General features: G+C 37.9%; 1 protein-coding gene across 21 annotated transcripts in view; it reads right to left on the bottom strand.

Moving 5' to 3' along the window:
• LOC129778134 (sodium/hydrogen exchanger 3) overlaps window positions 1-16,370 on the bottom strand; it is a 195,809-nt gene that overhangs the window by 27,488 nt on the left and 151,951 nt on the right. For 14 of the 21 annotated variants that reach the window (XR_008743378.1, XM_055784847.1, XM_055784846.1 and 11 more), the window contains 2 exons: window positions 12,373-12,534; window positions 6,865-7,186 (listed from right to left, as the gene is read on the bottom strand). Coding sequence is in view for 20 of the 21 variants with exons in the window: in XM_055784847.1 (XP_055640822.1) it covers window positions 6,865-7,186; window positions 12,373-12,534 (484 nt within the window). In the remaining variant the exon portion in view is untranslated. Of the gene's footprint in view, window positions 1-6,860; window positions 7,187-11,482; window positions 11,552-12,372; window positions 12,535-16,370 lie in introns of those variants that run through there. The other 7 variants (XM_055784858.1, XM_055784856.1, XM_055784862.1 and 4 more) reach the window with 4 other exon arrangements.

A 16,370-nucleotide genomic window follows, 5' to 3' on the forward strand; every position in this document is an offset into this window, starting at 1 on the left:
AAATATAGCGTTTCAGTGAAATATCTAGGCGTGATCCTAGATACTAAACTAAACTGGATTCAACTATTAGAGAGGCCAACATTGCCCTATGGGCATGTTCTAAAATGATAGGCAGAACATGGGGCCTTAAACCAAAAGTGGTTATATGGATCTACAAATTGCGCGGCCTAGGATAACCTATGCCTCATAAATATGGTATTCAAAGACTAAGAAGTAGCCTGACCGAATGTACCGTTTTTTAACGGAACAGTACCTTATTTTCGACCATTTTTTATTATTTCGTAGTTTTACCAATTTGTACCGTATTTTGGGCATAAAAATAGTCATGATGAGATGATGTATCTGACCCATTCCAGCGTGACGTGACAACGGTTTGACTCACTAAAAACAGTTTTTTTCTCGTTTTCATGTATAAATCACACGATTTCCAAATGGTAAACGATTTTAAAGTGAAATTGAGAAAATTTCTTACAATAATCTTCAGTTGGAGAATATTTTGCAGTTAAATTCGCATGTTGTCAGTCTAATACTTTTGTGACGTGACAACGCTTGTCTTTTTGCGGGTTCCGACTTTTGAACATTAATGTTGTATTTTCAGTTTCGTTTCAAAACATACAAATAAACTTTGTTCTATGATTTGTCAATGAAAGATGAACGTAGATTCCTGTGTACTCAGTTTTTCAAAAAACTCGCAAGAACATGCATTTTGACAGCATGCATTTTGTGACGTGACAACGGGAATAAACAGTCTCCACGAAGCGTTGTCACGTCACACAATCAATAAGTTTTATTAAGTAAGAATTTCACAATTAGTATTAGTGCAAAATTAGTTCTATGTTCTTTTAGATTGTGAAACATTGCGAATCAAGGCAATTTTAATTGTTTATGGTATGTTTATCAAAATAAGCTATATAAATAGAATCTACCTGTTACCTGTAATACACGGTATGTCTTTATTTGGGGAAAGTCGGAGTAGTCCTAAACCGACCTCCAGTTTTTATATCATGATTGTTTAGCACGTTCACTCTGGCGCTTGCCATCAATGGCTAGCACAATCCTGGTTCATCGAGTGGCGCTCACTACAGGGGAAACGCATTTGATTTTGCTATCAGAAACTTTTGCTAAACTCTTTGTATGCATCCGCGCACATACCCGTGCAAGGGCGTTTATGTTTGCGTGTTGAAGATGACTTTGACTTTGACGTTATTTTTGATCGCTAATCGTTGATCGTTGATGTTTGCGTGTGCATTTGTATGTGCACTTTCTTTGTATAGCTCAACACACGTCGCTCTAAGGCTAAGTTGTTTCCACTCAAACATTATCTCCCTCTCACCTCAATCCTAGCACTCACTATCAAACATTATCCTTTTTTTATTCCTCTTTGCGCACCCATGGATATATGCCATCATTACCATTCACGATCGTATTGTGGGATTTCATGCCATTCCCGGTCTTTTATATCCATTTTAACGAACCGGAAGTCACCATCCTCGATTCCAAAATGGCATCAGAATACGATATTCGACTTCTGCTGGTAAGCCCATATCGCATGGGGTTTCCATATTTTTTTAGCATTTAATACTACCATCAGCAAACCGGAAGTTGGAATAAGATTATATCTTATATTATGGAATCTTCGTTCATATATTGTTGATAGAACATAAGAGAAAGATCATTGGTATGTTTTGAAACGTAACTGTAATTAATTAAATTAATCATTATTGTTCAGCAGTCCGAAATAGCAAAAAGTCAGGTGTTGCCACGTCAGAAAAGTATTTTACTGACAACATGCCAATCTAACTATATAATATTCTCCAACTGATGATTCTTGTTGCAAATTTTCTTAACTTTACTATAACATCGTTTAATTTTGTGTGCTTTATTCATGAAAACGCATAAAAAATGTTTGTAGTGAGTCAAAATGTTGTAACGTCACACTGGAATGGATCGTATACTTTTCGTTACGTGACACCAATTTCTGGAGACAGTTGATACTCCTCTATTTGACGATCGATCTCAACCAAATTTTGTGGGTTGTTGGCCTTCATTGTTTGCTCAGAGAAACCCAAGTATGAAAATGATTGAACCTATGTTCATCTGATGAACAGAAAAGGTCTATTTGTGTGACGTGACAACGCTTCAAAGTACCTGTTTGTCAAATGCTTGTTTCTCATAAATTACAATATGAAACGTAGTCTACCCACGGCTCTTCAAACAGGCATTTAATTATTCATTCAATGTAATATAGACATTGAAGTTTGGTTAAGCATGCGCAGAGATATCCCAAGAAATAAAAATAGTGAAAACCTAAAATATTTTAAATATAATTATGTAGTTTTTTAAACTCGCCTCTCTCAAAGGTGGGTGCATAAAAATTGAATTTGTTACAAAAAAATTATGATATAACTACTGCTTATTCAAATAACGTTTTAAATTTTCTCCTAAAACTAGATTTGAAATTTGGTTCTCTGGTCCATAACCTCATGGAATGGGTCATCCGCCATTAAAAAATTCTTGAACCTTAAAAGAAGCGGTTATTTTGACTAGTGAGGTGCAAAGTGTTCTGAACAAATATTGAGGCTTATGTCCAAGACAAACCCGCATTGTTTACGCAGGACTGTGGAATTATTTCGCTTGTTCACCACTTTGGCTGGAGAACCGGTGCCATTCCACTCGGTTTGTTCCATTTGTAATCAACATAATAGTTTGGTCGAGTGAATATCGGGACTTCGTCATCCACGTCTTCTATGAAGACAATCGAAGGTCCGTGATTGCGAAACAAAGATGCTTCAGTCGACATTCTAACATTCCCCGCTAAGATTCTGTCACATATGCTTAAAGCAATACGAACATGATTGACCAGTGTAACTACCACAGGAAGCACACTTCTAAGGGACAACATAAGAAGGTATAGGAGTTGAAGAACTTCTGAAAATGTGGAACGAGTTTCAATTGAGAAGTCACCGAGACGGTCTGTGTACAAATAATAGTTGCTTCGCTTTGATTAAAAGTTCCATCTCTACAAAATTATGTCAACTCAGGAATTAAATATGGCTGTTAATTCACGGGAACCCAATGTATACAGTTTACCGTATACAGATTTTTAACCGTTTCAGCATCTGTATCCGATTCATCGCGTGGAATATAAAAATGGTGACAAAAGGCTCTGTATCGATTGTTTTCGAAAAAAAAAAATTTCTAGCCTTCGAAGTGATTTTGCTTTTGAAATTAGTATCAAGCAAACTTGTTGTTTGTGACATCAGAATGAGGATAGACTACTAACTCCTTGCTAGTGGGAGCGGGACTGAGTATTAGAAATTGCGATTGGTTTATCTATATGAGTTATGAACGGACGGGGCTAATTTGCAATATATCCACAATGTCCGTATGAACAAGCGCTGCATTCGAATTTCGAGCGAGTGATTTACCCACGCCTTCGGCGGCGGTGACATTGGCTGCGGAAAGTGGCCGTACGAATTGTATGCAATAGTGAAAGTTAACAACCGTATTCAATTGTATTGGTGTGGTTACATGGCCTTCGCTCGAATTCATCAGCTTCTAGCGAACAAAATTGTTTGTTTCTCTTCGTCAGTTACCGTACAATCAAATTTTCGTGCGTACTCCGATCCACTGTCACCTCGGCCTCATTTGCAGTGGTATATGAAAATTATTCGCGATGACGATACGACATTAGCAAACTACTACTCTCTACTCTCAATCAGATTAGCCGGCTCGAAGGCAGTTCTAAATTGCTAATATTTGTATATACGTTTTTTCTTTGCGTTATTTAATTACTTGAAGTACGTTGTCCTGACCCTAATTTAAACTATTTTCTAGAAATTCTCAGATATTGTCCGCAAAACTTATAATTATAATATAAAATTATCTTTAGACACAATTTTTGTATGACATTTTTTCACCACTTGCAGGTAAAAGGGATATTAATTTACATATAGTACTAATTTGATTTAACAAAAATTATTTTCATTCATAATTTTAATTTTGAAAGTGTGTTCATTCCTTCTGCAAACCCATATTGTCATGCAAACTCCCCCAACTTGTAATACGAAGCTCAATGCCGTCAACGCGGATACCTCACGACCCACTCCGTTTCTCGGTATAGAAAGCACGCCCCGCACAGGTAGGTAAACACAGACACGGTCAAAACAAATGTATGTGAAAATAGGTATGCTTCCAATTTTTATTAATTCAAACAATTTATGGATTAAGAATGTGTAATGTTTAACATGTCAATTCTCAGACATTAGGTGGAGACCTATTTGATTGGTATGCAATCTTCAAATTCCGTTGGCAGCAAATATAATTATTAACGTTAACACTATTTCATAAAAATGTGACATGTTTCCTGATGTGGATCCTTTAATGGAGGACGTAGTTTTGACGTAGAACAAGGTGATTCAGGTAAGATACAGGAGACTAAATTTATCGAAACTGTGGAAAATCTTAACGATACTGCGTTGGAGTACATTGAAAAATGGAAGGCTAGTCTAGGAGAAACATAACAGTATTATATTAAAGTTCAGTCTGGAATCGCCAGAGATTTAAAGTGAATTTAGTAAAAAAAAACTTCCTTTTTATATAGATTACAGTAATTATAATTAAGGAGATAGAAAGGTGGAACATATAATCCGTATCAGTTGCAAATCATTTTCGGAAAAGGAAAACAAATTTCAGAAATTTGAAAAAGTCACGACATAAACATTTTTTAAAAGTTTTTTTGGGTTGACGTGTCCGTTTTTATTCCTGAATTACTTGGTCAGCCTACTAAGGAGACTATAGCTACAAACAAGCTAATCAAACTCCAACGACTGGCCTGCGTTGTTATAACTCATTGGAGGCTATCCTTCGCCTGTTACCTTTGAGTCACCATGTTCAGCTAGAGGCTTAGAAAAGCGCTCTAAAGCTACAAAGATGCAAGAAAATATTAGACGGTGACAAAACTGGCCACTTGAGCATTCTGAATCTCTTTGAATCTCTTACCCGTTGGACAATCCTCAGAGATGAACAGGGATTGGATGGAACCTAAGACTAATTATGACATTCATACAGAGTGTTCGAACTGTCTCGTTCAGTATGGGATTAGGGTAGTCCCAGTGTTCATAATGGTTCAATTATGTTCTACACTGATGTGCCGAAAATGAGAATCAGAACAGAAAGAAAAATATAAAGAAAAAATATTAGCTCAATTGGATTTCATTTTCTAGTATCGCAGGCGTTAAAATTTGAGTTTTTTGAAAACCGAAAAATCACCCATGAAATCGAAATTTAAAAAAAATGATTTGATGCCTAATGTCTTTTAATTGCATGAATTTCTTTGATTTTCTGGGCAAATTTTTGGCGTATTAACTCCAACATTTTCGTGGCGAAAACGGAGGAGGAACTAATAAAGTAAACTATGAAGGCCAACAAGTATGTTTTTGACAGCGGTCCATGGAAATATACAGAAAAGCCCATGAATTTCTAATGAACCATTGGACCTCGTATTGACCGTGAGAGAATAAGATTGTCGAACGACAAAACTGGCCATTGCTGAAGAGGCTTCAGATAAAAATCTGCACCTAGCAGAGACTGGACTTGATTTAGACCAGCTGCGGCCCGGCGGGTTCTTCCTGTTGGCTTATCAGGTGTTACATTATTTTCAACTACTAAAACATAAGAAGACATTACTATTTTTTGACGTCTTTCATCAATTGTACCAAATCAGAAAACATGGTAGGTTTTCATGAAATAGAAATAGCAGATGCAACGTTCGTTCCGCGGACAATTTAGATAGTTTTTTTTTCGCATTTTAAGCTCCGCCCGTTTTCATTTTATTGAGTATGATCAAGCTATTGGCTATTCCACAGCATTTACAATTCATCAGTGATCCAGCTAGTGACCAGACGGTATTGTAGTTTATGGTAGACCCGAGAAGTTCTAAAGCCTCTATAATTCAATGATTACCATTATTCAAGTCACAATCTTGCTATAGTTAGCAGAAATCAATCTTTCTCGATGCTGATGTCAGACATTTTGTTCCGTGGAGGCACCAGTTCCAATTCGTGTAAATATTCATAAAGTGGATGCATTTAGTTTGTATATCTGGATCGAACATATATTTGGTTCATTTGTGGATAAAGAACACATTATTAAGTTAGTGTCTACTAGTTAAACTGAAACCAGTAAAAACGTTCATCAAGATGTTAGAACTAAGACTTGATACAATTGGAATGCCACTACGGATTACCGACACTCTCTTCGTCGTTCATGTTGAAAGCAAACGCATTGTTTTGAACACCATCGCATGAAACTTTGAAAAATTGAAAAAAAAATCATATTATTCATTAAAACGGGAAAGAATTGTATTGCTTGGAAACACAATTGTGTACGAATAGTATTTAGAGTAGGTGTGATTCCGTCTAAAAGAGTCTGGACAGTGTCTTGTGTTGTCTTAATCGAGTAGTCTTTTGCCTTGTCTGTATACTTGAAGGGACCGCTGATACCAGCAGTGGTACAATTTCCCGTGTTAGTCTTATGTCTATCCTTTTATTAACTAAAACGTAAACAACAATTGTAAACTAATAACACTAAAACCGATACACCACAAGTATAATTTCTATAAAAATCTACTACGTGTATGCATGCTAATAATATATAATATTGCTCCCTCTGATGTACCCCTCTACTTGCCAACCACTAAAACCATGTTAAGTAGAAGAGTATCTCAGAGGGTGCTTTTTTGACATTTAGCATCGCCAAACAGGTGGAACACCTAGTCGATCGATATATACAGTTGCACAGGGTACAAATTCTGGATATGGAAGAAGAAAACGTACAACACAAAGGTCATCAGACTGAACTTACCCGCTTAGTTCTAGCAACGAACCGCGTCTGTTGTTGCGCCTGTGGCTAGCGGTCACTGGGAAGGCATTAGCGTGCGGGACGGCGGCCCTGGAAACGCCGAGCGGATCTCCGTTGATGTCGCTGGACCCATCGATGGTGATGTAGCCGGCGATCGACGCGGATCGTTTATCCTTCTTGGTGCGTCCGATCGGTGTCGTCGCCGTCACCGGGGTCGATGTCTCGGAATCCGTTACCCCGCCGATCACGATTCCACCCGAGCCGGAACTCTCGCGCCGGAAAAGACCTATTACAGACTTAGCCTGTTTAGGTTGTGTTAGGCCACCTACAGGAGTTGACAACGGTGACGGTGCGTGTCACGGACAATGGATAAAAATGCTGTTAGGTGCAAGCTAATGCGCGCGGATGCAAATTAATCAACTCATGATGGGTGTGTACGGGAGAGAAATTCCATAGTGAAACACTAACGCAAATGGAGGGATTGAGGGGGCGTCCGTACTGGTCCTAGCTAGTTGGTAGGAAATTTTCTACGCCGTTCTTTTTAGACTGTTTTGGTGGTTTTTTCCGCCGTATCCAATATATTCTCATACATTGTAGTGATTATACAATTTGTGGGTCGTCTCTGATCGAAGTTCAAGCAGAGAGGTTGAAAAGTGCAAAATGATTGAAAATACTAGGGTTTCAAGGTACTATAAAACATCCTCATGTAATGATTTGAGGAGATTCATTTGATATTCAAAGTGTGGCGTATCAATTCAGGAAATCAAGTTGTATCTTGATAATTGGTGAATGCGCATGTTTCTACACAAAAACTAGCGTTGACCGAAAGCATTTCATTTTCGGCAGAAACCGTGCCTTTTCGTGTCTTGAAGCGTCGAATGGGCAAATAAAATCATCTGTCCCCCAACGCTTTAAAATGTTTGTATGTATGGAAGCAGACATCTCTTTCTTTTTTTATTTCCTCATCTTTATTTGGGGTTACACCCAAAAAAAAATCAAAACGACGTCAACGGGGATCGAACCAAGGCCGGCTGGAATGCAAGGCTGTTTTACACGACTACGCTATCCACATAGCTAATGATGGTGTTGAGTAAATTCGTGATAATATTGCACCTAATTATAAAATGAAGTTGGAAAGTGTTTTCTAAGAGTGAAAAAGAGAGCTTAAAGGAGCTATATCTATCTCGGTCTGGGCCGTGTATGTAGCAAAGTATGCGAAAAGCGTGTTTGTCTTTTGTTTCGCTCGCTCGGATTAAACTTATAATACTGTAGCATATATGTTATACGAATGCTTACCAGTATTTGAGTGTCATGACTTTTTCTGTTATTTTTAGGGTCATTTAATGTAATAAATCAGGATGACAAAACACGAGCTAAAAATCAATTTTGGGTGTAGGGAAAGAGAATCTTTGGCTCAGTTTCAGCTCAGATTTCATGGCGATATTACATTTAGTTTGTTTATTACAGGAATTACTCGAAAGCGATTTTTGGGTCAAACTGGCCAAGAATTGGTAAATCCCAAGGTTGGAGAACTGCTGCCATGGTCCGGATGCATTAGCGAAATATTGTGAAGAAGTTCTTATCTCTTAATGGGATGTAGAATCATTTAAATTCAAAAAGACGAATTCCGGAATACGGTGAAGGCATTGGTCATTTAAGCAATTTTGCATACCTAAAATATTCAAAAAGAGTCAGACTACTTTTTGAAAAGGGCTAAAGTTTTTTTTCTTAATTTTATACAAAAAATCCCTCAAAAACTATAACACCTACAAAATTTTGATGAAAGAATGAAATGTAGGAAATTGTTTAAATTTCCATTACAAGTATCAGCACTTTAAAAAAACTTCACTGGAAAAAAAATATTATAAAAATTGAAATTAACTTCTCTCAATTTTTTTTAATTCTCAAAAAAAAATATGAATATCCCTTGCAATTTCTAACAAGTCATTCATACATCGGAAGAAAAGAGAAGAAGTTTTTCTAACAACAATTTTTTCATGTTTTTTTTAACAATTACGACTTATCTTAGTTTTGTTTAATTTTGTTAGCGATATAGTGTATTCGACAATGCTTAAGATCTTTTTTAAAATATGAAGTTTTATCGAAAACGTCAACTTTCTATTTTTTGTAGTTTTTGGAATATATGGCATTTTTTTGTATTGAGAGTCCAGAAAAAAATATATTTTATTCGTAACATTTTTGTGTTCAAACTATATGAAATTCTTGACATGAATCTAAATAGTTTGCGGAACGTGTCCCATACCGAAAATTTGCACATGAAAAAGGTTAAGATTTAAACATTAGTTTTAATATTTCGAAAGGAAAATGAAAAATTGTTGCTAGGAAAACCCTTTCCCTGTAGCAGTGCCCTACTTCGGATGTATGGATGACTTGTTGAAAATTGGATCTATTCATGTATATTTTATTCAAAATTTAAAAAAACATATTCTTGAGAAAAAAAATAATTTTCATTTTCAAAATATTTTTTAAATGAAATTTTGTTAAGAAATGTGTATACAGGCAAACCTGTTTTTACGCAGTGCATTTTTCCTCGTTTGTGCGACTCTTATTGTGCGATTTTATTATGACATCGGGTCTCGAATCACCTAAACTATTCGCACAAATAATGAAATCGCACCTAATCAGTCACACAAATGAAAAATCGCACAAAAAGCTACCGCGCAAAACATTTCATTCTTTAACCAACATTTTGTAGTTCTTATAGCTTTCAAGTTGGAATTGTTTTTGAAATGTTGAGTTTTCATTTTTTTTTAAATCTCAACTCGAAAGCTATTAAATCTACAAAATGTCGGTTAAAGAATGATATGTAGGAAATTATTTAAGTTTCAAATCAAACATATCAAACAAATAAAAAGAAAAGAAATTTCATTGAAATTAAATTATTTTGAAAATTAACTTTGTTTTTTAAAATACATGTTAAACATGTTTTTCAAATTTTGGTGGATCACCCCATTGATGAAAATGGCGGTTCCTCCGACTGAAGGAGGTCACGATGATGATAGCTCAGATTTACAGGAATTTGGCACTTTGGTCCTATGGAAGACCACACAGTTTGGATGTGGCTTGTTGGAGAATTAAACACTTGGAATAACTACAAAAACACGGTATTTATTTTCGCGGTCTAACACGGTAAACGTTTAGATTTTTAATGGATGTGATATTGGTACGAATTAGCTATATGCACATATTTGTTCGTTGGAGTTCGTTGGTGTTCGTTGTATTTGATGCTATACTTCGGGTTTTTGCTGCTTTTTGTGTTTGTGTTAGGCACCACACACTGCATTTCGGAATGGAGGGTGAGGCTTGGATGGGAAAAGAGATAGGAATAGAAAAGGAAGGCTACTCTAATGGATACTTGCTCCTCTTTCGCGATGTCGCGAACAAATTTCTTCAACAAAAATTATATGAATTTCCCATATATTTACGAACAACTTACCCATACATCGGAAGAAGGGCACTGCTACAGGAAAAAGTTTTCCTAACAACAGCTTTTTCATGTTTTTTTTTTAAATTACTATTAATGTTTAACTCGTACATTTTAGTGTGTAAATTATGGCGATTGACATATCCTTAAAAAATTCTATTTATTCTAGACCATGTGAAACACGAGAATTTACGCACAAAAAAGTTGCGAGTAAAATATTTTTTCGGGGGTCTCCATACAAAAATGCCACATATTCCAGAAACTATAAAAGATAGAATGTCGACGTCTTCGACAAAAGTTCATATTTTAATCAGATGAAAAACTTTGTCGAATACACTATATCACTATCTTGACTTTAAACAAAATAAGGATTAGTTGTAATATTTTCAAAGAAAATGTTGTTCCATCTTCCAATGTATGGATGACTTGTTCGAAATTGTGAAGGCTATTTATGATTTTTTTTGAGAATTTAAAAAAAATATGTTTCTGAAAAAAAAAAGTTTCAATTTTTAGAATATTTTTTAGCGTTATATTTAAAAAAAATTGGGATTTTTTACCAAAATTTGAATAATTTTCTTATATTTCATTCTTTGACCAAAAATTTGTGGGTATTATAGTTTTCGGGACATATTTTTTTGTGAAAAAATAAGAAAAAAAAATTGCCTTTTATAAAACGTAGTGAGATAGTGCTGCCAATACCTAAGACGAGTTGGCATGATAGCAACATTCTCCTTTTTGTGATAAATAACTTGGGCCGCAATCCTTTCGTTCTGAAACAATTTTTAAAGATTTTTTTAAGATTTTTTTTTGACAGACGTTTTTAGGAAGATATTGTCGCATATTGATTAGTATGAGAATATATTGGACATAAAACAGCTTGCAAATGTTAAAGGATTCTTCATCCTTCAATAACACTTTGAGATCAACCGCGGGTTAGGCAACAAATGTTGTAAATTAAAATGACAATGTGTCGTAGGTCACGCACACGCACATATAAACACTCATATAAAAATCACGCAAATAATATCACACTCGTACATGTTAATAATTCACAACAACAAAAACAACTATTCAATCGTCAGCTTAACCTCAATCTAGGATTTGATTAGGATCGAGAAAACAAACCAGAAATACTTTAGCACTACAACTCAAAACACGGTTCCACGAAGGCCTAACCTCTCCGTCAATCACTCCATTCATGGGGATCAATCGACAGCTGTATCCATTCCTTGCACGTTAGCAGTTCTTCGAAAGGCCAATAGACGGTACACACGGTTTGGAAAACAACGAAACGAAAATAACACATCGAAAGTAAGCTCCACTCGTTAGCCAGCGATTCTACAGCTCTTGGAATTAATTTAGGATTGCTAGCCGTTTTACCGAGCTAGGGCACTGCACTTGGGTTTACTCCGAGCATGCTTCCGCGAAGATTCGTATTTGACTATGGTTACCGGAAGTGAGAGAGACACTACTTTTTATGTATATGAAATGGTGCAGCGATTGGACATATTCAGAGAGATGTGCGAGCTATCCACAATTTACACGTTAATTTAGTTCAAACTAAATTATTAACAAATTGAAAATGCCTAGCGTAATTGTCCGGTTTTCTCGAGTGAATCTGATATGTAATGGCATGTCTGTACTGTGTACTGTTGTCTGTGGTGTGGAAAAATTATCGGATGTAATGAACTGATATATTCATACGAAAAAAAGTGCATGAAATAATTGGAGAATGGAGAAAGTCATCTCGAATCGTCGAATAAAAAAAAACAACCATGCAGAGAAGAGTTGGTGGAACATCGATAGAGACGAAAGATAAGACAGTAAGGATCTGAGGCACGCCAATAGATTCTGCGGCAGTTCTATATGCTTGATGGCAATGAATGAGGGATGATTGGGAGGTACGCAAAGGTTACAAGTTAGGGAGATGAAGACGGAACACCCACAAAGGCCGGTGTGTCTTCGTAATCGTAATCGTCCTTTGCGTGGCCACGTGCATTTCATCAGAAACACAGTGAAACCCCGATTCAAACAATTGGAAGGTAAGGAAGGAATTCAGAACTTACCTAAAAATGTTGCACTTGGTGAATTATATGCTAAATACTCCTTATTCGAGGCCCACGATGGGAACTCGTTCTGCTTGATAGCACCATGTCCTCCGTCCTCGTCACCTCGTTTCCATGGAAGCACTGCCTCTATAGCGGTGGGCGTGGTGACGCGGGTTTCAGCTGCAATAAAGAAAACAAACTAGAATCTAACATTTTTCACTTGCTAATAATGTTATGCATAATGACTGTTGAATGATAACTATTCGAATGATTTCTCATTGTTTCACGTTCTGTGAAAGAATATGAACCTTTTAATATTTGTTGATAATGCTTCGTTCACCTTGCATTTGAAAGCATGTTTGATTCAAATTGTTCTTATTCATTATAGTTCACTAGAGTGATTAAAGATATTAAGTGTTAAGACGGACCGATTAAGAAGCACTTCAATTGGATCATTGTACACTTCTGTCCTTGAAACATAAATGCAGTCTATTACAGTTCTACATATTCTTCACCACAAACTTACTGTTAAATATTCCACAAAAAAATGTTTTTGATGTTTTACTGGAATAAGAAACGATTTAAAATTTAACCTTGTTTTTGAGATGCAGATAAAATGGGCATATGATAAGGGTACGACGGATAGGCAATGCAATACGATGCGAAGAAGTTTATCTCTCATGAGCGGAATGATTTTATTCCCTGTCTCCCATTGTTTGTCTGTTCAGCAACTGAAATGTGACCAAACCGGAGAAAAAAAGAACGCAAGTTGCCCGCGTTACCCCGCCAGAACGATTATTTGATTCAATCTCAATTTTACCTCAAATTTTACTCTCAAATTTACCTCTTTGATATTGGTAAGTATCCGTCTTACCCACAGTTTCTCTATGTAGTCCCTATTGTGAATATTTGGAAACGTTCCATATCAACAGATAGAGACAATTCACATACGAGGATTCCAAATTCCGTCGTCACTCCCTGTACAAACCATAGTTTTTGTCACGCACTCGGACTGAATCATGGTTTTTGTAGAAAAAATCTGCACAACTTGAAGGCGATGTTAAAATGGCAAACCGAATAATTGCCTTCAAAATGGTGTAAATGTTTAAGAAAGCGTTGTCTTTATGAAACACCTATCTTATGCTATAAAAAACAAACTAGGGATTTGAGTCCCAAAGCAGATAACAGCGCAGTGATCTGACATGAGATGCTAGGCTAGAAGATCCATAGGCAGATTCTAGATATAGTTCCCACATTCAGACGCTACTTTTTAGTACTAATATATATAAAGTGACCAGATGGTCAGAGGTCTAACGCGGGACACAAATAACAAAACGTTATGTATATACGTTATGTGAATATATACCATAGTTTAGCGAGTCTGAAGTGATATGTATTATTTCTTTTAAGTATCGGCACTCAGTTGTGACTTTTCGGTGTTTCAGATTTTGTTTACGCTCGAAAATCACTCGCTCAAGCATTTACGCCTGGCAAGCACGATTCGAATTCTACAATTTTCTTTGAAAAAAAAAAACGAATATTACCGAATGGATTGCTCGAAATTTTTCTAAAATCTTACGTTTATTAAGCCTACAACAAAAATGATTCAAGGCTGTTGATTCGCAGCAGCAGCACTATCAAGCAACTTGATGATTTTTTCATACTGCAAACTCCACCCCACAGCGAAGGAGTTGGACATCCTGAGGCACTTTGTGTCCGCCAGATATAGCCGATCTGGTATTTACAACATCATCTCCCTGCTGCTCCTTAAGCCGGGAGATCGAAGCAACCGGCCAAACGTTGAAGGAGAATCTGGCCAAACTGGACATTTTTATGCGGAAGCGTCAGACGAGACCGGCCGTACTTTACGTTCCCCAGGTAAGCGATGACTTTGAATATATCATTCACATCAAGTTCTCGAAGAAGGTCCTTCTTTGATGTAGAGGACAGATGTAGAGGGAATCTCTAAGCCGCTCTTCTTTCGAGTCATATGGTGAACGGGGAGATATATAGTACGAAGTGCTTGCCGGAGTTGGAAAGGTGATGTGGTCTTTATGCCGAACCTAGGATCGGCCCATTATGCCAAAAGATCACTGGAGGATGGATCGGCTGGAGATAAACATTGTCGCGAAGACCGCCAACCTTCTCAACAGTCCCCACCGCTGCGACCGTTAAAAACTTTTGGGCGAATGGCCAAAATGGAGAGACAGTCTTGGTGGTCGACTGTAAAAGAATACGCCGACATACATCTTTTCATCGGCCATGGTTGAGGTTCCGGCCAACTTCCGTAAGACCGCCCAGCGCTTCATTCACGATACTTCATTAAAAACCCTCCCTCTTCCTGTCGAGTATACACTAGTTCTTCCGGCTTATTTAAAACGTTAAACCCTGACCGAGCTAGGGGACCAAAGATGATCTTTTCGTCTGACTCAAGTTGGTCCCTACGGATCAATAGGGGACTTTTATAAAAATTATTTTCCATTTTTGTTTCTGTCGTTTCCAAATGACACTCTCTAGACAAAAAGCCCACTGTCAGTGTGATGAAACCAGCTCAACGTATTAGTCTTAGGATGCATTAGCGCTCTTGAACAGTCTACCAAATAAAATTGTTTTTTTGAGGTCCATCCATTTAAGAAAATCTACAAGATCAAATTGTGATATTAAAATATACTGATATCGCGGGACATGTTCGTTTCTTTTGCCAAATGCGGGACGTCTCGCGGGACGGAATCTTACGCGGGACATTTTGTTGAAATGCGGGACTGTCCCGCGTAACGCGGGACGTCTGGTCACTTTAAATATATAAAATTGTTGAAAATTCTACTGAATTACCTGATGAGTGTATAGAATCACAATAGGAATTTGTTGTCAAGATAAAATAATCGGTTTACAACATGACGTCACCGGAACAATCCGCTGGACTATTCAACAATCTCAAATCCAAACCATATCCTACGAACGAACGATCGTACGATCGATGATTGTTTGCCGCACCGGTGATGCGAAGATGATGATGCTACAGTACTCCCCTCCTAGACTAGGCATTCATCTAGCGGTAGCGAAGGGGGACGACAACTCATCATCCAGAACGAGTGACCCTAGTCGGTGGAATTGTAGCCCAGGCTCTTGGCACAGGACTACAGCTTCTTTGCTACGGTTGCCAATCGTCCATCGTGTAAGCAGGTTTCAATCGGTCGATGGAAACTTTCGTTCGTCTTTTGACGTCCACCTTGAAGAGCTAGCTGCTCCGACTCAGCACCTCGAATGGACCATCGTACGGGGGAGACAACGACGGTCGCACGGAGTCGTTGCGGATGAACACGTGTTTGCAGGTCTGCAGATTTTGATGCACGAAAACGGGTCGATCTCCATGCCATGGCGTGTCCTTGGGACGCAGGTCATGCATAGCTTCTCTTAGCTTTATGACGAAATCTGCTTCGATCCGACTTGAAGTGTTGTCGACGAAAAACTCGGATGGTATGCGGAGGGTGGTTCCGTACACCATCTCAGATGGTGATGCTCCGATGTTTTCCTTATGGGTTGTTCGCAAACTAAGCAAGATTACCGGCATGTGTTCAGTTCATCGGTTCGGGTCGTGGCAAAGAATGGCCGCTTTTAACGTTCTATGGCATGATGGCTGATACCGAGCAGACGAACCAACTCAGGAAATAAGGACGATTCAAACTGGCGCCCTCGGTCTGTCGTGATGTAGTGCGGCACACCAAAGCGAGCGATCCATTCAGTGACAAGAGCTTGAGCGATCGTCAGTGCAGTCATGTCAGAAATTGGAAGTGCTTCTGGCCATCGCAAGTACCTGTCGATGATGGTGAGACAGTACCGATGACCATTGCTTGGTGGAAACGGGTCAACAATGTCGATGTTGATGTGCGAGGATCGACCGTTGACACTACAAGCAACTCCTGGCGAAGGCGATGCTGTCCTTTCGGATGTCGGGCCAGACGAATCGCTGTGTCTTCAGTCTAGCCGTAGCACGTGTGCCAGGATGGGAAAGGTTG

The sequence above is a fragment of the Toxorhynchites rutilus genome, chromosome 3 (assembly GCF_029784135.1).
Source record: "Toxorhynchites rutilus septentrionalis strain SRP chromosome 3, ASM2978413v1, whole genome shotgun sequence".
In the NCBI taxonomy this organism is placed as follows: Eukaryota; Metazoa; Arthropoda; class Insecta; order Diptera; family Culicidae; genus Toxorhynchites; species Toxorhynchites rutilus.